The sequence below is a fragment of the Equus przewalskii genome, chromosome 7 (genome assembly GCF_037783145.1).
Source record: "Equus przewalskii isolate Varuska chromosome 7, EquPr2, whole genome shotgun sequence".
Taxonomy (NCBI): domain Eukaryota; kingdom Metazoa; phylum Chordata; class Mammalia; order Perissodactyla; family Equidae; genus Equus; species Equus przewalskii.
In genome coordinates, this window is record NC_091837.1 from 3,934,046 (window position 1) to 3,959,011 (window position 24,966).

Consider the following 24,966-nt stretch of genomic DNA (forward strand, 5'->3'; position numbering starts at 1 on the left):
GGATACTGGACATTATGAATTTCACATTCTTGGGTGCTAGATTTTCTTGCTGTTCCTTTAGCTATGTGTAGGCTTTTTTGGGGATGCTATCAATACATCTGGGAACAGTGTGACCCTTTGAGCCTTCCCTTTCAGCTTGCTGAGGTGGGTTCCAAACAGCCTGGAGTGTAGGCCTCACTGGGCCCCGCTTCTGAGGAGCCTGTGCAGTGTCTGTGAGGGAGAGGTCTTTCCAGCGTGGCAGCTGTGAGCTCGGGAGTCCCTCACACACGTGTGCCGAGTCTGCTGCAGCTGTGGGCTCTGTGGGACCCCCCCACCACTGGTCTGCACAGAGCTCTTCCTGCAGCTCTCTCCCCCACCAGTCTCGGCCCCATGGTTTCCAGCTGCCTTGGCCTCCCTGAACCCCGACTCCTCTCTTCACAACTCGGGGGATCCCTGGGCTTCGGGTCTCCCTCCCTCTGCTGCAGATGGGAAACTCCCCAGTAGGCTTCTGGGGCAGGAACACACTGACTGTGCTTCTCTGCTCAGAGCCATCACTGTCTCTGCTGCCTGTTGTCCAGTGACCAAAAACTGTTATTTCATAAAATTTGTCTGATATTTTAAGCCATTGTTAAAAAAGATGCTAAATCCACCCTTAGGTGGAAGCAAGCTTACTTGACTGCTTATTTTATATTAATTTTTATATTACTTACTGATTGCTTGGAAGACGAGTTCATAATGGCGCTATTCCTATTCATAGTTCAAGTGTGTCTCTATCCATGTCGGATGGTGGGTGTTCAGATATGAAATGATCATGGCAGGTCATGGGATGTAATGTCTGAGCAAACTGCTGGACACCACAACATTTTACAAATGTTACAAATATTACATTGAATTTGTCAGGATGCTGATGTGACTATGGGCATGGTTGGGTTTAGATCCACCAGGTTGATGTTTGTTTGCTGCTTATCCCAGTTGTTTGTCCCCATTTCCCTCTTTTTCTACCTTCTTTTGGGTGAATTATTGGTATGATTACATCTTATCTCCTGTATTAGCTTCTTGGCTCTGCCACTTCATTTCATTTTTGTTGGTTGCTTGGAGGATTCCTGCCTCCATCTTCTGTTTGTGCCAGTCTACCTTCAGGTGACACTGTACACTTCACAACAGTCCACTTCTGTGTCCTATTCTTCGCCTTCTGCTATTGATTGTCATATGTTACTTTTATATGAGTTATTAATCCCACTCATTTGATTGAGCAGCTAGACAGAGACGAGGACAGATGCGGAAGCCCTGGACAGCACTGTCACCACTCTGCCCAAACTGACATTACAGAACACTCCCCCCAACACAGCAGAGGACACATTCTTCTCATGTGCACAGGGGATATTTGCCAAGAAACCACTTCTCCACCAACCAAAGACAAGTCTCAATAAATCTCAAATAATCCGAAGAAGAGGTTGCTCAGTAGTGGGAGGAAGAGTGGATCCCAGAGAGCCCTGAGCAGCCCTGCCTCCAGCTCCAGTCTACATCACTGCACCCTTGAGGGGTGAGCTGGCCCAGCCACCATCACCACACCCTGAGCAGCAAGGCCAAGACCCTCAGCTTCCCCCGCCCCCTGTGCTGCCGACACCAAGCCCAGCACCACGGGTGGAGTGCAGGCACAAGAGGGTAATTGTGACACAGGCTTGGGCACAGTAAAATGGTTCAATGTAAGAAGTGGATATGGTTTCATCCACAGAAAGGAACAGGGAAGATGCACTGGTACCCAGACCACCACAGAGGATGAAGCCCAGCTGGACCTTCACAGTGCAGGAGATGGGGAGACTGTGCAGTCTGATACTGCTGAGGGAGAAGGGGGCAGAGGCAACAGATGTGACAGGCCTAGTGCAGCTGCAGTGCAGACAGTAAATATGCAGCAGCCCCGGGCCAGCATAGCTGCTGTTCACATCGTAGGGGCCTCCACACCCCCCAGCAGATCCTCCAGAATAGTGACAGCAGGAGAGAACAAGGGATCAGAGGGTGCTCCTGAAGGCCAGGCCCCCCACAGGCCTGACTGCACACAGGCCATGGTCCCCACCCCACTACATGTGGAGACCCTATGGGTGACAACCACAGTGTTCCAGCTCTCCTGTGCAGCGAGAGGTGATGGAGGGGACTGACAGCCAGATGCAGGAGAACAAGGCAGACCAGTAGACAGAAGCTGTATCCGGGTATAGACCACAGTGCCGCAGGGACTCTCCTCGCCAAAGACAGCCAGAGAGGATGGCCACGCAGATCAGGAAGATCAGGGACAGGAGACCTACTGTAAGCAACCACCTCAACGTCAACACCGCCGCACCTTCAACGACCAACAGAGAGGCCAAGAAATCCCTAGACCACAAGATGGCCAGGAGACGAAAGCAGTGAGAGCCCCCAACTGAGAACCCCCCTCCAGGGGCTGAACAGGGCAGTTGCGTAGACGCAGGCTTACCACCTCCACCACTGTCTGTAGTCATCCAACACGAACAGATGAAGATGACATTCCACCAACAAGAAGTGAACAAAAGATTGGAGCAGAAGACCTCCAAGGGCTTGGTTTTTGCCCATTGACCAGATAACTACAACCATCTGCATTATCTATGCAGCATGGGACCTTCATTATATTATATAAAGACGTCTCTTTTGGTAATGACAAACGTGTTTTGTTATTTATTTATAAAGTCTAGCTTTTCTCAATACTAAATGTTTTTCAATTGTTTCATATCTGGTCAAGTTAGGATTTATGAACCTCATTTTATTTTTCCTGACAAGATTGGCCCTCAGCTAATATCTGTCGCCAGTCTTGCTCTTTTTGTTTTTCTCCCCAAAGCCCTGGTACGTAGTTGTATATTCCAGCTGTAAGTCCTTCTATTTCTTCTGTGTGAGCCACCACCACAGCATGGCTACGGACAGACGAGTGGTGTGGTTCCATGCCTGGGAACCAAACGTGGCTGCCAAAGTGGAGTGCGCCAAACTTTAACCACTAGGCCATCAGGGCTGGCTCATTAAGAACCTCATTTTTAATTTGTGATAAAGCTTTACAACTTGATAATTTCAAAAAACTCAACAAACTGCAAGCCCCTGTTAATAAACATCTTAATAAAAAAATTCAAATACTACAAAATATGTTTTTTGAATGTTGGAATTATATTAGAAATCAGTAACACAAAGACATCTCAAAAATTCCCAAATGTTTGGAAACTGATAACAAGGGAGATTAGAAAGTATTTTGAATGGAGTGAAAATGAAAACATGACATACCAAAATTTGTGGGATGCAGCTAAAACAGTGCGTAGAGGGAAACATATATAAAACACTCATATCAGAAAAAGCTAGAAAGGTCTCAAATCAATGCTATAAAACTCTTCCAGAAAATAGAAGAGAAAGGAACTCTTCCCAACTCACTCTATGAGGCCAGCATCACCCTGGTACCCAAACCGATGACAGTCTAAGGTAACACAGACCAGCATCCTTCATGAACACAGACACAGAAAGTCATTCAAAAGTTTCAAAATCACTGACCTAAGCTTTCACCTTCAGAAACTAGAGAAAGAGCAGCTATCCAAATTATGCACAAAAAAAAGAAATAAGAGCAGAAATAAAGTAAACAGACAATAGAGAGAGAGAAAAAAGAAAAATCAATGAAACCAAAATCTGATTCTTTGAGCTGAACAATCACATTGATGAATGCCTAGCCAAATAGACTCAGAGACAGAGAAGACACACATTACCAAAATCAGGAACAAAAAAGAGGATGTCACTACTGATACTAAGACACTGACAGGGTAAAGGAACATTATGAACGACTCTGCACTAATAAATTCAACAACACAGATGAAACGGACAAATTCCTTACACCTACCACTGGAGCTCACTCAAGGAGAGAGAACCAGAATCAAAGTGAAATATACAGTCAAGAATGGCCACATCAGGAGCCAGAGCATGTTAAACATGGGTATCGTTTTCCCATTATACAATTCTGAGCACATTACCATTCAGAAATCTCAGACTACTTCGAGTTCTTTCTGATGCCCTAACCCAGCACTGTAATCTCCTAGCTCATGAGAATGATGTTCTGCAAACCTAGAAATTCTGCTTCTGGCCTTGTCCTTAGTCAGTGAAAGACAAGGGGCTAATTCACAGCCAATGGGCTAATTCTATGTCCCACCAAACCATAATACTGAGTCAGGGGAAAAACTGCACTTCCAGGCAGGACAAATTCCCCAGAAGTTTCTCAACTTTCTGACCTGGTTCTTGGATGCATAAAGTAGGATTTTAATCAAAATTTTTGTGGCTGAGATTTCCATTAAATTCTTCTTGAGACACAAACCCTTCTAACACAAAGGGAAAGTACCTGGGACGGCCAACACTGTCTCAGAGAAGGTCAGTGTAAGTTCTTTTAGGTTAAATTCACACCGACTTGTCACCACCTCCCCCTCACCTGAATTTTCTTAATTTAGTTGGTTCAAGTAAGCACTATGAACACTTAAAATCACATTTAGGCATTTCAACTTGAGAAGACCCTGTTATACCAACAAACAATGGCTGAATAGCTCTTCTGAAAGTATTAATCGTGGTATTTTTCATTTTTAAGACAAAACCTTTGCTAAACATAACAGCTCCTCAAAATGATGAAATGCACAAATTTCTTCTAATCCAGAAGCTTCCTTTCATCTGTCAGGTAATAGAAGATACTTTTCCTTTATGCTTGGAAAATTCACCCCCTAAAAGTTTCTTTTTAGCAGGTTGATTTTGTGGGGGGCTGAAATTGGCAACCCCAAGATATGTCTCTTTGGCATGAGGATTATCTTGGGCTGCTTACTTTTAAAAACTGCAGACATGAGAGAAACTCAGAAAAGTAGAATTTACCCTTTGTAAGAGACATTTTCATTTGTAAAGGAAATCTCCATCTGTAAAGGTGTCTCCCTCTCTGAACCAGGAAGAAGAGAGGATGACCTTATCTGTAGAAACTCTTATTAATGTGTAAGGCAGGGACTTAAATCTGCATAATAACCTTACCCTTGTTTACTGTACTTTTCTGGTAACCTCCCATAACTGACTCTCCCCACCCCCAACATCCCCCTTTGTCTGTAGCTGAAGATGGTATTTAAGATGAGACCCTCCACCATTTTGGCGAACTGCTCAGTTTTCCTGAGCCTCTCCCATGCATATGTGTTATAAAGCTTTGTTTAATTTTCCCCTGTTATTCTGTCTCATGTGAATTTAATTCATAGTCCGGCCAGAAGGACCTAGAGCAGGTAGAGGAAATGTCTTCCTCCCCAACAATTTCATGCTGTGCAATGACCAATAAGAGAAGCCTCAAAACCAACTTTTATGAAAGGAGAACGCAGAGGTTAGTGTGAGTTATTATATAGTTACATACTTTTTATGAAGTTTGGATGCTACCATAGTGGTCAGGAGGAGGGCAAAATGGGTGAAGGGGGTCAATTATATGGTGATGGATGGAAACTACACTTTCCATGATGAGTACACTGTAGTGTATACATATGTCTTATTCTAATGTTGTACACCTGAAACCTACACAATGTTATAAACCAATGTTACCTCAATAAACATAACAAATAAAAGAAAGGAGGAAACCCTTGCCTAATCTGCAGTCATGAAGATTTACTCCTATGTTTTCTTCTGAGAGTTTGCTGGGAGTTTAGCTAAACTTCTCCATAGCGTTGCTGCTTCAGCATCCATTTTGAGTGGCAAAGTGGCCTGCAGGGGCCATGAAGTGACACCAGGCCCTCCCAGGAGTGCACGCCCTAGATAACCACCGGCAGAGTCACAAGTACATGTCAGCTCCTGATAAGATTCTCACAACTGCCCCTGGGAGAAGCATTGTCCCTCTCCCAGGGCCTTCCCCCATGTGCCCCTTAGATAAGACCCCTGTGAAACTCACCAAAAACTTACTCTTTTTGGTTTGAATTGACCAATCCATACTTAGCTGGGAACACCAAAGCATCTGCCTGTGAACCCCAAGAAAGACATATGCCCCAAGTCCTGCCCTGCTCTCTGCCTGCCCTCTGCCTTCACCTCCCAGTGTGGCCCCTCTAGCTGTGCTGTGGACCTTCTCCAGGACCTGTGAGTAACAAACTTCTCTATTTCAACTCCTTTGTGGTCTGTTGTTGAACCCAGGCTCACCATCCAATACTCTCAGGGATCTATTCAACAAATGGTAATTTGACAAAGTCACAGTGGGTATTATAGGCATACCTCATTTTATTGCACTTTGCAGATATTGCATTTTTAATAAATTGACAATGTAGGGAAGAGTGAGAATTCCTTTCCCCTTCTGGTTCTCATGGCTGGTCCAAGAATTAAAAATGATATAAGGTCTGTTAGCAGGAGCAAATCAAAGTTTAATATGTGTACACAGGGAATTCAAATAAGTGGGAAAAATTCCAAAGACAGTCAGGCAAAATGAAGTGCATATATCCTTCTGGACTAAGGAGAGGGAGACAGAGACCTGAGACTTCAAAGGAGGAGAAGGCAATTTACAGGAAGATGAAAAGAGTTCATATTTGGTGAACAAATGTTTGCATTGTCCCATCCACAGACAATGGGACCCAAAAGAAATCTTTTGATAAAATGGCCCTTGCTAGATGCCTTCCTGCCCCCCATACCTAGAATTATCCATGATAAAATTTCCTTCCTGGAACAGGTCCTTCTAGCTTAAATTCTTTTAGGCAGTTTGGAGGAAGGTCAAATGTTCCTCCAGAGTCTTCTCAGCCCTGATTGTCTTCAACTTGAAATGACCCACATAGCAGAGTGGCACATCTTGGGGTGGGCTGGACTGAACACCATCAGTTCCCTCCTCTGAAACTTCCCCTAAAGTTTCACATATTAAAACTGAGTTGGTGATCATGGAGACAGAAAATGAGTTAGTAACTGAGTGGTAAGAAATCAGCAAAGGGAGAGACGAACAGATTAGAATGATGATGAACAAGCAGATAGGAAGGGATGGGAGCCCATCTCCTCACACGTCATTAAGCCAGTTCCTGATCCTGGGAATGAGTCAGTCCAAGGAAATGGGTGAGCTTCACTCACCTGATGGAAAATGTGAATCTTCTCTTTATAGATGGAAGTTAGATACTGTTTGCCCTGTTCGGTTCACATAAATGCAATGTTTTTAACTGACAATTGCACAAGCTCCTCCTTGCTGGCAGTCGGTGTGTCCAGAGCAGGTCAATTGTGGAGGACCACAGAGGCTAGGCTGTTAACCTCTGACTGGAGTATTTTCAAAGTTCGCATGCTGTTGTAGGGGAGGAAGAGCTACTTCTCTACCCTCCAGGTCTTTCTGGCAGGTCTAAGAATTAAATTGACATGAGAAAGAATAACCAAGGAAAATCAAAGTTTGATAACATGTATACATGGGAGAAACCCAGCAAAACTGAGAAACTCACCAAAATGGCAGAAGCCACTACCTTAAATACCATCTTTACCTTAGGACAAAGGAGGGTGTTGGGGGTCATGGTTTGGAACTTTAAACGGGAGGAAGGCAATTTACATGGAGATAGAAAAGCAAATGTTTGATGTTTACTTGCCCCTATATAGACAGTGTGATGAGAGAGAGAGAGAGAGAGAGAACTTTGATAAAAATTCGCTTAACAAGGATCCTCCCAGTCTATTACACCCAGAGTTGTCTACAGTGATGGCTCTTCCTGGGGACAGGCCTTCTATCTTAAATTCTTTTAGGCAGTTGGAGGGAGGTCAAAGTTTCTTTCAGAGTCTTTTGTCCTTAAAAATAATCAAGCCAAAGATACACATTTTGGGGTGGCCGATTCTGATCTACCAGAGTGGTGTTGAACTCTTGTTCCATCACCATGGAGAGATTTAAGACCACCTTTTCCAACTCGTAAACTCCAAAGCTGGGGAATAAGACCCTTGATGCTGAAAAGAACTTGGAGTTGTGATACACAAGCAGATTCTCCGTGATTTCTCAACTGGCACGTTCATGTGGCACAATCTTATGAACAAAGGAGCCCAAGTTTGCAATGTGGCTGGCATTTAGGGTGGAGTATCTGGAGACAGAAGGGCCCAGGTGTTCAAGTCCACTTCATCCTGACCAATTAGCTGGGAACTATTTGTGAACTTTGTTGCCACATAAAGTAAAAAGACCAGTGTGGTTTATAGATAAAGTTAGAACTGAACCTATAGTTTCCAGGGTCTGGAGTGTTCCATGACCTTTGTCACTGCTGCTGTTAGTGCCTAAACATCTCCATTTTCCATGCCCTTCTGTCAATCTGGGGGAGCAGAACAGATGCAGAGTAGCTGGTACAGGAGGCTTGCAGTCTGATTTTGGCAGCTATAAAGCCTGGCCCTGTCACCTGACCAAGTGAGTCTAGAGTTTGGATCCACCCATATGTAGTTTGTGGTATTGGGCAGCTTAACCATGTGGGAACCTGCAAAACCCCAAGTTCGGCAAGGGTGGCCATAAACCATCCAGAACGTTTGGTTATTGGGAAAATATTTGTGCCAAAGGGAGTAGTGTTAGAGTCACTTACAATTTCCTTGAGAGGTTTGAAGATGCCACCTGTGGAATCAAACCACAGAGTTGGATTACAATACTGTCCTGTTATGTCACCCAGAAAAGGTCCAGTGTCATGTTTACTTTCAATGCAAAAGGGAACACTTTTCACCTACTGTCTTTATCTGGGCAAGGGACCATCCTTGAGCTTCTCTAGAGGCTTTCTGGGGCCCACATGACTCACCAGGAGAAGAGGCAGAGTGATGTCTTCCTTGTCGTGGACACCATACCCTGTCGTTCATCCATTTTCTGTACTTAGTCCACCAGATGTTCACATCAGCAGGAACAGAGACCAGTTCAGGTTCTTCTGTGCTCTCTAGATGTTGACATAGCCAACAGTCAGATTGATTAGTTAGCATAGCCAGGGTTTGATAACTGTCATAAGAGGGAGTTTGGTTTGTGCTTGACCTGTAGAGAAAGAGAGGGTAGTAAGAGCAAGACACAGACTGGAAAGCCCAGAGTGGAAACTTAGAGAGGGGGAGTGGACAGATAGAGACCAGCGCTCTCCAGTCAGCTTTCTAACAAATGATTAAGAGGAATATATATGTTCATTAATAGGAAAAGGGTTGTTGTTGTTGGTGGTGGTGGTGGTGGTGGCAGCGGTGGGGGGTGTGTGTGTGTGTTTGTGTGTGTAGGGACTTTTAAAAGCAAGGGGGTAAAATAGGTTAAAACTATGTCTCTTGACCCATGATCTTGGGAAAAGTTGTCTACTCCATGAGGCCAGCTGCTTCTGGGGCCTGAGAATTGGCCCTGGAAATCCTTAGTTTAAGGTCACCTGTGGGGACTGTCTCCCAGTTGTCTTGAGAGTGATGTTCTGGGTCTATTTTGGCATGGCTTGCAAGGGTCCAGGAAGATTTTTCCTTTATTTTGATGGCAGTGTAGGTGGTCAGTAGGACTTCATAAGGACCGTCCCAGCCAGGTGACAGTACATTTTTTCTGCTAAAGACTGTGATGTACACCCGATGTCTTGGTCCAAAGGAATGGCAAGGCTTGTCACAAGATGGAGGCCATGCACCTTTTACCCATTGATGATATGCTTCAAGTAGACTAGTTAAATTTTGTCTTAGCTAGTCAAGTTTCAAATTTTTCACTTGAATTCCCATAATATTCACTTAATCCAGGAAGAGAAGGTTTAGAGATGTGAGTAAGCATTAGGCATCTAAAAGAAATCAATACATGTCTCCTAGTGGGATTATTCTAGATCTTTATAAGGGCCAAGGGCTGAGCTTCTGGACATTTAAGTCCAGTTTCTTGACAGATCTTCCTAAAGTCCTTTTCATGTCTAGATTTTTATGTTCCACTTGCCCTGATGATGGAGGATGATATGAGGTATGAAATTTTAATGAGTACCCCAGAGTTTCACCAAGCAACTGGTTTATCTCTACTGTAAAATGAGCTCCTCACTCTGCTTCAATCCATAAAGGAAGCCAGAACAAGGAACAACCGCAGTTGTTAGTTTCTGTCCCACTGTTGTGGCCTCTGCACGTCTAGTCGGATAGCACTCAGTGCATCCACTAACCACGCAGACGATAACCAAACAGTGAGAATGGCCTACAGCTGGGGCAAGTCTGTAAAGTCCATTTGGAGCACCGCACAGGGCAGTGTGCGCCTGGGAGGACTTCCTGTGGTACACGGATTTCTCCAGAAACTTGGTGAGATTGGCAAGTGATGCACTAAGAAACAATTGGGTCAGAGATTTCTGGATGCCAGGGAATACCAATTGTCTTTTAGTTCTTTATCTGTCCTGCATCTGCACATATGCCCCATTTGGAGGGAAATAAGTGCAAGTCAAAAAGTCAAAGGAAAAGGAGCTACAGCAAGTTCTTTGGCCCAGTGTCTAATCCATCTGATCATTGTTTGGCACCCTTTTGTATCCAGTTTTCTTTTTCAGATTCTGGCACATTTGCCTGATAATTGATAATATCAGTCAGGGATAAAGTCAGGTTTAGAAATTGGATGGAGAAATTGAAATTTGAGAAGGGAGTTGAAGAGCCTGTAATAGGGCAGCAATGAAGTGTCCATTAGCAATAGGAGTTCCTCCGGAAGTTAAGACGCCAGGGGATTTCTGGGACCAGCCCCATGGCCCAGTGGTTAAGTTCATGTGTTTCACTTTGGTGGCCCAGGGGTTCACTGGTTGAGATCCTGGGTGCAGACATGGCACCACTCATCGGGCCATTCTGAGGTGGTGTCCCACATAGCACAAACAGAAGGACCTACAAATAGAGTGTACAACTATGTACTGGGGGGAGCTTTGGAGAGAAGAAGAAGGAAAAAAAAAAGAATACAGGGGATTTCCAAATTGTGCCCACAGCATGGCACACTCCAAAAGCGTATCTAGAGTCTGTGTAAAGAGTGGCAGTTTTCCCTTTTGCTCATGTGCAGGCTCTAGCAAGAGCTATGAGTCAAGCAGCTTGGGCCGATTTTACAGTCAGCAAAGAACAAGCTTTGAGCATTTCCTTTGGGGAAACTGTGGCATAACCAGTTATGTTTCCCCAGAAACTCCATGTACAGGAGCCGTCACAAAACAGAAGTAAGTCTAGAGTGTCTAAATGGATGTCCAAGAGATCCTCTTGTGGCTTTGAGACCATTTCTATGTTGCAGGGTAATCATGTGGGATGGAGTGGGGCTCTCCATCGTCAGGGAGGGGTAATAAAGTAGCTGGATTCTGAGTGATACAAGGATGTAAGATGAAGGAAGGGTTAGTTAGAAGAGCCTGCTCATAGATGGTCTGTGCCCTCTAGAGAGGTGTTGTGTCCTGTGAACTTGGAAAAGAGCAGACACAGCCTGGGGAACAGAGAGATGACTGGGAGAGCCTAATGTTAGAGTACTGGCTTTGTCAGTCAGGGTGGCAGCTCCGGCCACTGCACACAAGCAGGGGGCATGTCTGATGGCACAGGGTCTAGCTGGCATGAGAAATATGCTGTAGAACATGTCTGAGGGACAAAAGACTGTCCTAGAATGCGGGCAGCAGTTCCATTATTTTCATGGCAGTATAGGTGAAAAGGTTTGTCAAAATTAGGTAAGCAGAGAACCAAGAGTGTGGACAAAGGTAATTTTAAGGCTTCACAGGAATTTCACAGCTATGAAGGCCAGGAAATAGGCTGTGGGTGATGTCTGGGAGAAGAGCACACAGAGGGTTAGCAAGGGCTGCAGAATCAGGAATCCACTGGGGCGGTAACCAGCTGCCCCTAGATGTTTACGTAGCTGTTTCTTCATTTTGGGGAGTAGGGTGGACAAAATGGACTCAAGGCATTTGGGGTGAGCTGTTGAATGCCTTGACATGGCTCCTGTCCCGAGTAGGTCCCAGTCATCTGCACCCCCTGAGGTTTAGATCTGGAGGCTTTATGGCCTCGAGCAGCTCGTGCCTTCAGGAGAGTGAGGGGTCTGTAAGGGCTCCCTGTTTACTCTGATTACAGAGTAGAAGGTCATCCACACACTGAGCAGGAGCGGAGCCTTGAGTGAGGGCTACAGAATCCAGGTGGGCTGTAGGATAGGGGAAAATATAAGGGGAACTCACAATATCCCTGAGGTAGGTGATTCCATGTTAATTCCCTCCCTTTAAATGTAAATGCAGAATGAACTTGTGAGTCAGGCTGCAGCGGGATTGGAAAGAGAACTGAGCAAGGTCAACTCCTGTCACCCAGGCTGCACCAGCAGGAACTGAGCTCAGGATGACTGCTGGATCAGGGGCCAAGGATGCTGAGGAATACAGACTCTATGGCTCTGAGGGCTTGTACAGATCTATGGATTTGGTTCCCGTCTGAGTCAAACTTGCCTTCTTTTTTCACTAGTAAGATTGAAGTATTAGGGGGGGAGGAGGTAAGAACTAGTTCACCCTGTTGCAGGAACGGGTCTGTTAAAGATTCAATTCCTCACTCTGTGTCTCTGGAGAGCAGGTATTGTGCTACTGATGGACACAGTTCAGTCTTTTTCCAAACAATGTGCACGGGTTCTGCACTCAGTAACAATCCTACTTCATTTGCATGTGTAGCCCACAGACTAATGGGGACATCTTTTAAAGACTCATCCTCTTCAGAAGAATTTCAATCAGGATGCCTTTCTAGCAAGGAAAGTAGGAGACTTGGGGTTTGGTCTGAGGGCAGGGAGGTGAAAATGCCTTTCTCATTACAGTTTCTAGTGGCATTAAATTTACATAACAAACCTCTGCCAAAAAGGCTTGCTGGTGAGCAGTGGGAGACTAGAGAGGCAGGGTGAGTGTTAAGGGGCTGAAGATGTTGCAGTGGGCTGGGATCTGGGCCATGAAATAGGCTGCCCAGAGACTCCAACAGCTTGCACAGGGTCAGAGGGGACAGGTAGAGATAAACCCTCTGAAGGGAGAGTAGAGAAAGTCACATCAGTGTCACTTAAGAAATCCAGTTCCCGATCCTCTATTTTAAGTTTAATGGTGGCTCAGGGCAGTGACTGAGGATCAGCTGACCCCATCATTTAAGGGGGAAATGCCCCTCAGGAGGAGAAATACGAGCCTTCTGGGGGAGCTGGGACCAAGTGGGGGAGGTATTTTTAAGCTTTCCCTTCTCTTAAGAGCAAGACAATCTCTCTCCAATGCCCTGGTTTCCTGCAAGACCTGCAAGTGTCTGGAGGAGAATAGGGAGCCCTCTGAGTGGCTTCAGTTTCCTCTCACAGTCACATTTCTCCTTCTCTAAAGATTCAAGTTGTAAAGCTAGAAGAATTACTGTTAATTCTTTGTTCTTTTGCTATCCTGCTGACTGTTTTCAAAGAATTATGTAGCAGCCTCTGTTATTATCCATAATGGCTGCCTTGACAAACCCCAACCACATTATTTGGAATTTGTTTTTTGATATCAGGAAGAAAATTTCCCACTAAAGCAGAAATTAGGAGATTCCTGTGCTCTGGGGCTTCCGGGTGTAATGCGCTGCGCCTGTGAAAAGTTTGTGTAAAATGTTCACAAAGGGCTTTTGGATGTTCCTCATTCTGAGTGCATAATTCTGTTTTTGATCATTTACCTTTAGGAGGAAGCACCTCTAAAATGGCTCCTATTAAACCTTGAGTGTCAGCCTTGAGCAGAGCCACTTCCTGGTCATTTGCAGGAGGGCCTGGGAGAGGGTCTGGCCCTCTATTTCCCCTGTGAGGGGGCCCCCTGGCCTGTGTGATAACTACAGTGTAATCCTGGGCTGGAAGAACCCCCTTATCAGCCAGCCACGATCTCCGTGGGTGGGGTTATGAATAGCCAGGACCTTTCTGAGTCCTCTCTAAATTTAATGGGATCTTCTGGCCATGGAGACAGGAGAAGTTTATAATTTAATAGATTGGCTGTGTCCAGGGGACATGAACTGTCTGCAGTGGAGGCCCAGGGCACATCCACAGTGGACCCTGCATGGACTGCCTGATACTGGCAGAGCCTGATGACAGAGCCCTGGAAAGCAGGAGGACTTGGAAGGGGCAGCAAACCAGCCTTCCTGCCTTTCCTGGCTGCTTCCACTTCTATTCCTGGCTTCAGCATTTGCACCAGTGACCTGTGTGCCCCTAGCTTGGGGGTCAGGCCTGAGGGCCCCTGTGAGTCTTCTAAAGAGAGGGCAGTGAAGATGGGCAGCTGGATACTGTCTGGAGAAGTTGGGGTTTTAGGATCTAAGCGAACTGACTGAGGAGCTAAATCTTCAGAAGGGGAGTTGAAACCAGGGGGCCAGAGACTCATCAGATCTTCTAGGGGGTCAGGGACAGGGAGCTGGGGGTACAAGGGAGCAGAGGAGGGAGGAAAAGGGGAATTTTCATTCAATTTGCTTTTTAATCTTTGTTCTAAATCTGACTTTGGTTGTTTCATTTTATTAAGGGATCCTCTAAGGCTAGCTGTTATATCTTTGGGGTTTTCTTTTCAATTTGATCTTCCCATAAATACCAGTAAGGCAGCTGTTTGTGATGAGAGTGCTCTCCAATAATTTTCAAATATGAAGTTTTTCCAATTCAAAAGGCCATCATCTGGACATTGACGAGGAGGATCTCCACTGTATGTTATTCTAATATGACTCCATCCAATGAGCCTTTTTAAGGACAGACCTGGAGATGACTTTCCAGGCCTAGAGTGAATCTCTACCATGGATGCAGGAGGCATCCCTGGGGAGGGCACAGGTGCTGTAGCCCTCATGACCCAAAAAGTTCACTCCCCAAAATAGTCAGAGAGAGTAACGAGCTTCATTGCACAAGCAGTAAAGATGGTGTCGTGAAAACGGTGTCTGCAGTCTGACGAGAGCGTGGGCCACTTCCTGTCACAGACCAGGTAATCTATGACACCAGGCAGGACCTACTCGAGTAGGATTATTCCAGCACTAACAAGCAAGGAAGGTTGAGACAACAAAGGCATTTATGATAAACTCCTCCGAGAGCTTGGCACAGCTGGACAGAGACTGCTCAAAACCCGTTATTTGACTGAGCACCAAGGTGCACTCCAGAAAATGCACCTTACAAATGATGGAGACCAAGGAGAATATTCTCTCTGGTGATAAAGCCAAGTTCTCAGGACATAGAACAAGACAGAAAGAAAAACCTCATCTGGCTTTTGTTTTCTTATATGCATAATAACAGTAGTTACCCTGTGGGTCTCTTGGAACCAAACTAACACCTAGGAGGGATGTGATGTGGGTTTGAGGGTTATGTGTGTCTTGCAGAGTACCTTGTTGCGTGGAAATTTTTCTTTTTCTTTTTTTGAAGGGAAGAATTTGCCCTGCACTAACATGTGTTGCCAATCTTCCTTTTCTTTTCTTCTCCCCAAAGCCCCAGTGCATGGTTGTATATCCTAGTTGAAAGTCCTGCTAGTTCTTCTATATGAGCTGCCACCACAGCATGGCTGCTGACAAATGGCTGGTGTGGTTCTGTGACTGGGAGAGGAACCTGGACCACAAAAGTGGTGAGGGCACCAAATCTTAACCACTAGACCATCAAGTCTGACTCAAGGAAATTTCCTGGAGGTTGACGGGGACCTGTTGTCATCTACCCCATTCCATGACCACCTTATCCTATGATGGGATCCTTACGTAAACTTACTTAATAAAGCATTGACAGGGTTTGAGAGGACTGACCCAATTTTGAAAGAACTTCTACCGTGGGTAAAATGCCATCAAACAGCATCACATGCTACAGAGAAATTGTTCACGAAAGGAAGAGTCAATCGATGTGGCAAACTTCATTGTTGGCTTATTTTAAGATGTTGCCACAGTCACCCCAACCTTCAGCTACCACCACCCTGGTCAGTCAGCAGCCGTCACCATCGAGGCAGACCCTCCCCCAGCAAAAACATCACAACTTGCTGAAGGGTCAGGTGATGGTCAGAATTTTTTTTACCATAAAATATCTTTTAATTAAGGTATGTACATTCTTTTTTTTAGACATAATGCTATTGTACACTTAATTGACTACAGTAGAATGTAAGCATAACTTTTATATGCACTGGGAAACCCAAAAATTCATGTGACTCACTTTGTCACGACATTCATCTTATTGCAGTGGTCTCCAAGCAAACCCATAGAATCTCCAAGGTCTGCCTGTATAGTTTAAGCTCTTAGATTTAGGTCTCTGATCCACTTTGAGTTAATTTTTCCATGTGGTGTGAGGTGGGAGTCTGACCTCATTCATTTGCTTGTGGATGTCCTGTTGTTGCAGCACAGTGTGTTCGAAAGACTGTTTCCCCCATTGACTTTTTTGGTTCTCTTGTCAAAAATCAACTGGCCATCAAGAGAATGAGAAGACAAGGCACAGACTAGGAGAGAATATTTGTAAAGACATAGCTGATAAAGGATTGTTACCCAAAATATACAAAGAACTCTTAAAAATCCACAATTAGGAAATGAAGAACCCAATAGTAATAGGCAAATGATCTGAACAGACACCTCACCAAAAAAGATATACAGTTGGCAAATAAGCCTATGAAAAGATGCTCCACATATGTCATTAAGGAATTGCAAACTAAAACAACAATGAGATGCCACTACACACCTGTTAGAATGGCAGAAATTGAGGTTGCCAACAACAGCAAATGTTGCGGAGGATGTGGAGCAACAGAAACACTCATTCATTGCTGGTGGGAATGCAATATGGCACAGCAAGTTTGGAAGACAGTTTGGAAATTTCTTACAAAACTCAACATACTTTTATCCTATGAATCAGCAACCACCCTCCTTGGTATTTACTCAAATGAGTTGAAGACTTGTGTCCACACAAAATCCTGCACATGGATGTTACAGCAGCTTCATTCATAATCATCAAAACTTGGAAGCAACCAGGATGTCCTTCAGTAGGTGAATGGATAAATAACTGTCGACCCTTCAGACAAGGAATATTACTCAGTGCTAAAAAAAAAAGGAGCTTTCCAGCCAAGAAAAGATATAAGACAACTTTAAATGCATATCTCTAGGTGAAAAAGGCTGATCTGAAAAGGCTACATACTGTATCATTTGATTCCAACTCTATGACCTTCTGGAAAGGCCAAACTGTGGAGACAGTGAGAAGATCAGTGGTTGCCAGGGGTTAGTGGGGAGGGAGGGATGAGTAGGTGAAGCACAGAGGATTTTTAGGGCTTACTGTAGTAGTGTGTACACGTCGTTATACATTTGTCAAAACCCATGGAATGTCCAACACCAAGAGTGAGCCCTAATGTAGACTCTGGACTTTAGGTGATAGTGATGTGTCACTGTAGGTTCATCACTTATAACAAATGTACCAATCTGGTGGCAGATGTTGATAGTAGGGAGGCTGTGCTTGTGTAGGGACTGGGGGTATATAGAGATATGCGAACTCCACCTTATGCTCAATTTTGTTGTGAACCTAAAATATAAAATCTATTTTTAAAAAATCAGTTGGCCATAAATTTAAATTTGCAATAAATTTTTAAAAGTTAATTGTCCATTATTTTGGACCCTCAATTCTATTCCATTGATCTATATGTCTATGTTCATGTCAGTAACACGCTGTCCTGATTCCTGTAGCTTTGTGGTCAGTTTAGAAATCAGAAAGCACTAAGTCCCCCAACTTTGTTCTTTGTCAAAATTGTTTGGGCTCTTCTGGGTCCCCTGCATCTCCACATGAATTTTAGGATCAACTTTATAATTTCCGTAAGACAGGCAGTTGGGATTTTAATACGGATTGCACTGAATCTGCAGACCAATTTGGAGAGGATTGCCATCTTTATAACATTAAATTTTCCAGTCCATTAACGTGGGGTGTCTTTCCACTTATTTAGGTCTTCTTTAATTTTCTTCAATGGTGTTTAGTAGTTGTCAGTGTACGAGTCCTGCATTTCTTTCGTTAAATGTATTCTAAGTGTGTTTATACATAAATTTATTCTTTTTGATAGTACATAGGCAGAATTCTGGATAGTTCCTTGCTAGTATATAGAAAGACAGTTGATTTTTGTATATTGATCTTGTATCTTGCACCTTTGAACCTGAACTGGTTTATAAGTTCTAATATTTTTTGTGTGGATTCCTTAGGATTTTCTCTCATAAGATCATGTCATCTGTGGTTACAGAAAGTTTTACTCCTCCCTTTCCAATCTGGATTCCTTTTATTTCATGTTCTCACCTAATCGCCATGACCAGAGCCTGCAGTAAAATTCTGGGTGCAAGTGGTGAGAGGACCTCCCGATGTTGTTCCTGAGCAAAGGGAAAGCTTTCAGTCTCTCTCCACTGAGCACAGCAGCTGAGGGATTTTCGTGGATGGTCTTCGTCAGTTTGAGGGTGGTCCCTTCTATTCCAGGTTTGTTGACTGTTTTTTTCTGTGTCTGTTGAGATGATCATGTAGTTTTTGTCCTTTATTCTATTACATGGCCTATTCCATTGATTGACTTTCAGATGCTAAATCAATCTTGCATTCCTGGGATAAATCCCACTTGGCTCTTTTTATATGTTGCTGGATTCAATTTGCTGGTACTCAGTTGAGCAATCCTGCAACTATATTCATAAAGGATGTTGGTCTGTGGTTTTCTTTCCTTGTGATGTCCTTGTTGGGTTTGCTGACAGGGTGCTCCTGCCTTTTGTAGGATGAGGTGGGAAGCGTTCTCTCTTCTTCTTGTACTTTTGGTGCTTTCTCTTCACTGCATCTTCATGTGTTGCTCAGTGTAACTGCCTTGCTCACTGAGGTCCAGCACTTGGCCCAGCCATGTCCCTGGAAGTTTAGTTTACTGCGTCGACCATGCTTGACCATGAGTATCCACTGGATGTTGGCCCCTGTGAAGAGGGTGTGGTGAGAGCCCCTCTCTGGGGAGATGAAAAGTCAGGGCTCTGAAACCCTGCACACCAGCTCTCAGGTGGCCGTTGGTCAGGCCTTGGGGGAGTTGCTGTTATACAACTGCCCAGGCCTCTTGGTTGGAAATGTATTTTTCTGGGTTTCTTTGAAGGTGTTTCAGAACAAAGAACTCTGCTCGGTTATGTTTAGGCCACACAGGAGTGAGATGTGGGAGGTGTCACCCCTGCAGGGAGTGGAAGCCCATCTGAGAAGCTCCTCAAGACAACGTCAGCCACATACCAGAAGGGAGCAAGCCTGGCAGGACAGGGGATGGGGGGATGAACGCAGCTGTCTGAGGCTAGGCGGCTGTCTAGACCAGAGTTCCTCCTGTCCTGAGCCCTGGGGGCCTGGCCCAGCTCCCAGGAAGCTTCTTCCAATTTGCTCTGGGATCCCAGACCACTGGAGCGGGTCCTAGCTAGGCTTCCTGGGGCGGCCCCTCCCAACCCTCAGAGCCCCTCCCATACACCCAGTCTCTTGCCCAGGAGGCAGGCCAACGGGATACCCACGCTGCCCTGTGGCCTCCTGCCCGCCCTGCTGCCAGGCCCTGAGCCGGCCTCATCCAGCCCTGCAGCTGCCAGTGGTTCCAAGCTTGGGTCCCCAGGGCAGGGTCAGAGCATGGACTGGAGGCTGGTCAGGACCCCCCTGGTCAGGACCCAGCTGGACAGCCTGTCACTCCCCTCTTACCCTTGTAGGTGCCAGTTTGGTGCTCCTCTCAGCTGCCCACCATGGCCTGGGGACTGACCAGCACCGCAAGCCTGGCACGCTTCTGCCAGAGGCTGAACCGGCTGAAGACACTGGAGGAGCCCACCAAGGAGACCTTGCCGCAGCGCCGCCTGACCACACTGCAGCTGACCCTCTTGGGTTTGGGTGCCTTGACGGGCTTTGAACTTTATGTGCTCACAGGCATTGTGGCCAGGAAGATGGCTGGCCCTGCGGTGCTCGTGTCCTTCTGTGTGGCTGCCGTGGCCTCCCTGCTGGCAGCCCTATGCTATGTGGAGTTTGCAGCATGTGTGCCCAGCACAGGCTATTCCTACCTGTTCACCTATGTGTCCATGGGTGAGCTGTGGGCCTTCGTTGTTGGCTGGAACACAATCTTCCAGTACCTCATTGCTGGCGTTGCCGGGGCCCGTGCCTGCAGTGGCTACCTGGATGCCATCTTCAGCTACCCCATCCGCAGCTTCATCGAGGCCCATGTGGGCATCTGGCAGGTGCCCTTCCTGGCCCAGTACCTCGACTTCTTGGCTGCTGGCATTGCACTTTTGGCCTCCGTGTTCATCTGCTATGGAGCCCCCCTCTCTTCCTGTCTTGACTACACCTCTTCTGCCATCAACCTAGTCGTCATCGTCTTCATCATCATCCTGGGGTTTGTCCTGGCCAACCCGCACAACTGGAGCACTGAGCAGGGTGGCTTTGCACCCTTCAGTTTCTCTGGGATCATGGCTGGTGCCGCCACTTGCTGCTATGCCTTCGTGGGCTTTGATGTTGTTGCTGACTCCAGTATGGAGGCCCGGAACCCAAAGCGAGCCGTGCCTATGGCCATCGCCATCTCTCTTGGTCTGGTAGCTGGCGCCTACATCCTCGTCTCCACTGTGCTCACCCTCATGGTACCCTGGCACAGCCTGGACCCTGACTGGGCATTTGTTGATGCCTTCTACCAGCGGGGCTATAGTTGGGCGGCCTTCATGGTGGAGGCTGCCTCCATCTGTGGTAAGGGGCACCTCAGGGCAAGGCAGGAGGGGAACAGGGTGGTAGGACCTTGCTCTAAGCCCCCAAGGGCACACATCTCCATCTGGGCCTGTGCTCCCAGTTGCATCCTGGGCCCAGGAGGGTGCTAATGATTAGACTCTTCACCAGGGCTTGTTGGGAGGGACCTACTCACTGTCCCTCCCAGTTGTACACAGAATGTCAGTTCTGGGCATGTGCTTCCAGATCCTTCCAGGCAGAGGGACTCAGCCCTCATCAGATTCTCCAGTGGATCTGCCACCTAAATTGGGATGTTTAATTCCTGGGTGTGATGGGGGACAATCCAGTACCCTAAATACACTCAGCCCACTCTGAGAGCCCAGACAAACTCATGCCCATGTTCCCAAGAGACCACCCATGTCTTGGCCCCCAGCAGCGGCCCCTGATGGGCCTGTCCACCATGCTGACCAGTCTCCTACTCTCTGTCACAGCCATGATAACTGTCCTGCTCTTCGACCTCTTTTCCTTGCCAAAGATCATCCATGCCATGGCCACCGATGGGCTCCTCCTCCAGGTGTTTACCTACATGCACTCCCAGATACAGGCACCTGTGGTGAGCATCCTGGTGTTCGGGGCCCTCATGACTTTCCTGGCTCTGCTGCTGGACCTCGAGGTGCTGGTCCAGTTCCTGTCCATCAGCACACTGCTGGACTATAGCTTCATGGCCACCAGCACTATCATGCTACGCTTCAGAAAGACACCTCCATCCAGCTCCCTGGCCCCAGGCAGCCCTGTGGGCACTGAGCCTGGGCAGCTGCGACCAGCCCTGAGGCCCTACCTCAGCTTCCTGGGTGGGTGCAGACCTGGAGCTGCTGTGGCTTGGACCCTGGGTGTCCTGGTGGCCTCGGCCATCACTCTGGACTGTGTGCTGGTCTTCGGGGACTCAGCCCTGCACCTCCCGCCCTGGGGCTACACCCTGCTGCTCCTGCTCAGCTCCGCCACCTTTCTTCTCAGTCTCCTCATCCTGGGGGCCCACCAGCAACAGCGCAGGCAGGACACCTTTCAGGTACTTCCTCCAGCCAGCACCCACCGTGCTCAGCCCAGCCAGCTCCCTTCGCCCCTTCCTCCTCTGCCATGGCAGGATGCACCAGGGCCGCAGGGCTGGGGGAGGTCAGTACCCCACACCCTGCTCTCTGCATGGCGGGTGGGCCCTTGTCTCTGGAATCTCCAGAGGCGGAGAAAGGCTCTGTAGACTCCTGAGAAGTCAGGCCCTGGGCCAGCAGCCCTTCCCTGTGGCCCAGCCCCATCCTTGTCCCCTCAGGTTCCCGTGACTCCCCTGACACCCGCCCTGAGCATCCTCCTCGACATCTTCCTCATGCTGCACCTGAGTTACCTGACCTGGCTGGGCTTATTCATCTGGCTGCTGATTGGTGAGTTGGGTCCAGGCTGGGACCCCAGGTGGCCTGCAGGAGGAGGGCAAGCAGGGAGGCAGGGCTAGGACCGACCCCTCAGGCTTATGCCACCCTTGCAGGACTCGCGGTGTATTTTGGCTACGGCATCTGGCACAGCAAGGAGAACCAGCGTGGTTGACCATCCCACAAGGCAACCTGGAGGAGATGGTGCCAGCCCTGCAGCCCCCCAGCCAGGCACCAGCCCAGGAGCCCAGTCACACAGAGCAGCCGGACAGTCTATGAGGACCACTGGGGGCCTGCCTGCCCTCCCCATCTCTTCAGGTTGCCTGAGGTGTTGGCCACCCCTTCTATCTTGGGCAGCTTGGGTTTGCAGACCTGCCCGTGCTGGGGGGTCCTCAGGACCTCAAGACCTTAGACCAGGTGCTGAGCTTCGAGTCTTTGGGAGTGGGCCATGGCCAGCACTGGTGTAGTGGACTCTGCCCATCACCTTCCAGTTTATGACCAACTCTAGCTACCTGGGCAGGTGGAGTAGCGCGGGCAGGGAAGAGACTCGAGTCCCAGGGATCCACAGTAATAACTGCTTAGCCTGCCATGTGGCCTGCTGCTGTGTCCACTGTGGTAGACTTTGTGGCCCTGAGTCCTCACCTGCCCCTGGGAACTAGATGGTTGTCACCAATCCACAGCAAAGGTGCAGAGGTTCTGCAGGGAGGAGGTGCCAGGCCTGAGTCAGGGACACAGCCAGGCCTGATTCTCAGGGTCTTGCCCTCAGGCAACTGACCCCTGCCCAGCAGAGAGGGGAGCTACACACACCAGGCACAGAGGGGTCCCTCACAGAGTGAGGCCGGGCTCCCTCCCAGCCTCCCCACATGTCATCTTGAGGACAGATCCAGAGAGCAGAGCCATTGCAGTTCCAGGTTTTCCTCATTTTCCCAATCCTGAGACCTGCCTCGGATGGAGAGGGCCCCCTGCCTGGGCACACACATCTCTCAGGCACAGGCCCACATGGCCCACACAGTCCCCTGGGCATGCACCCACGTGCAGACTGAGGCAGCAGCTGTTTCCCAGCCCAGGGCTGCCAGCAGCTTCCAGCGGCCTCTCTCCCTGCTGCCCCCTCAGGGCTTTGTGACAAAGGCTCAGGATGAGACACACATGGGCAGGTGGGTGCATAAGTACCTGGGCCTGCTCCAGGGACCTTCCACCCAACTGTGGTGTTGAAGCCCCATCCATGGGGGTCCCTAGGCCCACCCTGCACCCCCCGTGGTCTCCCCAAGGCCATGCTCCATCTACAATAGCTGCCTCCCCCTACCCGTTCTTGCCTGTGAGGACCACACAGGAAGCCGCTGGCTTTGGCAGCTTTACTCCTCGACTCTCTGCAGCCTCAACATCACTTTCTCTGGGCCCCAAGGGCAATCAGGGACATGTGACCCCACTCCAATAACCAGGCCTCAGGGCCATGATCTCTCACTCAGGCCCTTCTGAGCCAGCCTCCCATGGACACTGCCCTGGGGGTGAGAGGCAGCAGGGATCCCAAGGCTTTGCTGAGGCTCCTGGTGCCAGATGATTCCAGATGTTGCCCAGCCTGAGCCCCAGGCCCCCCTCCCAAGTCTGGCCTGTGTCCCTCCACCAGCAAGCTGCCAGCAGGGCCCTGCTCACCAGGGACCCATGTGGAGGCAGCCTCTTGTCTCCCTGGGGTAGGTACAACAAACCCTGCCCCTCCCTGGGAACCAGAGAGGGCTTGGCTCCTGCAGCCCTGTCCCTGCCCTCCTGACCATGGGCCCAAGACATGGGGAAATTCTCCAGCAGGCAGGACTCAGACCCCCAGGAGGATTCCAGAGCCAGAACCAGGCCAACCTGCTGGGGGCCCTATGTCTTCTCTTAGGGACATTCTCTCCACCCCCTGGGCTCCACCTGGGGTCTTGTTCATAGCGTGAGCTTCATGCAGTTGGCTTAGGCTGCATGGGCAGCTGCCCAGACATATTCTTGGGTGTGGATGGAGAAGCCCATTTCTACTGGAGGATCAAGCATGAGGAGGGGGCTGCAGGCCTGCCTGACCGTGGGCTACACTTTGGAGGATGGTGGCTGGAGCCCTGACCTGCTGTCCTCATCTGCAGACAAAGACCCCAAAGGGAACTGCCAACCCTGAGCAGACAGGCAGCTTCTCCACATCTGGCTGCCCAGGTGCCTTAGAGGGGGCCCAGCACCTGCCCCCACTGCTGCTGCTGGGAGCTGGACACCGTCACCAGGGTGGGCCTGGCACCCACTTGCTGGCCCATTCCTGAGGCCTGTAGCCTTTCTCTGCTGGTTGGAGGTTGGAGGCTCAAATGACTAGGGGCCCGCACCTTGGGGACTCATGGCTGAAGCCCTGGAAGGCCCAGGGCAGGGGTTGGGGAAGAATTCCACCCTTCTGCTCCCAGGTAGCCTGTCCCTCCCCAGCGCCAGCCTCGGCAGGTGCTGCCTGGGGACCACAGAAGCCAGTTTTGTGTAGAGACTGCAGGGAACAGACGCAGGGCCCCGGTCCAGTGGGGCTCCGGCTGGGGCTGGGGCTGGAGATGCTCTCCTAGTCTCCATTTCCAGTGTTCCCAGCAGCTCCCCGCTCTCCAGCTGTGCACCACACTGGCCGTGGTCACCTCCGGCCCTGCCTGGCTCCCAGCCCTCCTCCCCCTGCTGGCACCCCCTGACAGGAAGAGGCCCTGCCCTCTCAGCTGCCCCACACTGGGGTCTGTGCAGCCAGAGTCCAAGGCCAGGGAGAAGGCAGCCTGACAAGAGGAGCTGTGGCAGCTGCTCTGTGCTGGGTTCCCAGTGCAGGGCCCCTCCCAGTTCTGGGCCTCATCCATAGAGTGAGGAATGTGGTGGGCAGATGCTCTGACCCACCTCTCTGCCTGTGGCTGTCACCCCCTCCAGCCCCTCCTCTCTTCCCGCCCTCACCTGTCCTGGCCTGACCCCTACCTGCTCTGACCCCCTAGGACCACGGCCAGTGTGGTGCACAGCTGGAGAGCGGGGAGCTGCTGGGAACACTGGAAATGGAGACTAGGAGAGCATCTCCAGCCCCAGCAGCAGGTCACAGAAGGGGGTGATCTGGGAGAGGCAGGG

The 24,966-nt window shown here is 48.6% G+C and overlaps 2 protein-coding genes across 2 annotated transcripts in view; both read left to right on the forward strand.

Moving 5' to 3' along the window:
* Positions 1 to 5,946: 5,946 nt before the first annotated feature.
* LOC103563639 (cationic amino acid transporter 4-like) lies at positions 5,947 to 23,859 on the forward strand. The gene is made up of 5 exons (XM_070628302.1): positions 5,947 to 6,084; positions 19,474 to 20,488; positions 20,956 to 21,530; positions 21,786 to 21,894; positions 21,996 to 23,859. Exons 2-5 carry the CDS (start codon positions 19,507 to 19,509, stop codon positions 22,052 to 22,054), a joined length of 1,725 nt encoding a protein of 574 aa, XP_070484403.1. The 5' UTR covers positions 5,947 to 6,084; positions 19,474 to 19,506; the 3' UTR covers positions 22,055 to 23,859.
* The window catches only part of LOC103544433 (cationic amino acid transporter 4-like), a 222,477-nt gene continuing 203,473 nt past the window's right edge, over positions 5,963 to 24,966 (forward strand). Inside the window, exon 1 of the mRNA XM_070628301.1 lies at positions 5,963 to 6,084. The gene's annotated coding sequence lies outside the window, so the exon portion shown is untranslated. The remainder of the gene's footprint in view (positions 6,085 to 24,966) is intronic.

Coding starts and splice junctions, on each gene's coding strand:
- LOC103563639 (XM_070628302.1), top strand. CDS start 19,507: ATGGCCTGGGGACTGACCAGCACCGCAAGCCTGGCACGCTTCTGCCAG. Junction 21,531..21,785: donor GCAGGCAGGACACCTTTCAG/GTACTTCCTCCA, acceptor TTGTCCCCTCAG/GTTCCCGTGACTCCCCTGAC. Junction 21,895..21,995: donor ATTCATCTGGCTGCTGATTG/GTGAGTTGGGTC, acceptor CCACCCTTGCAG/GACTCGCGGTGTATTTTGGC.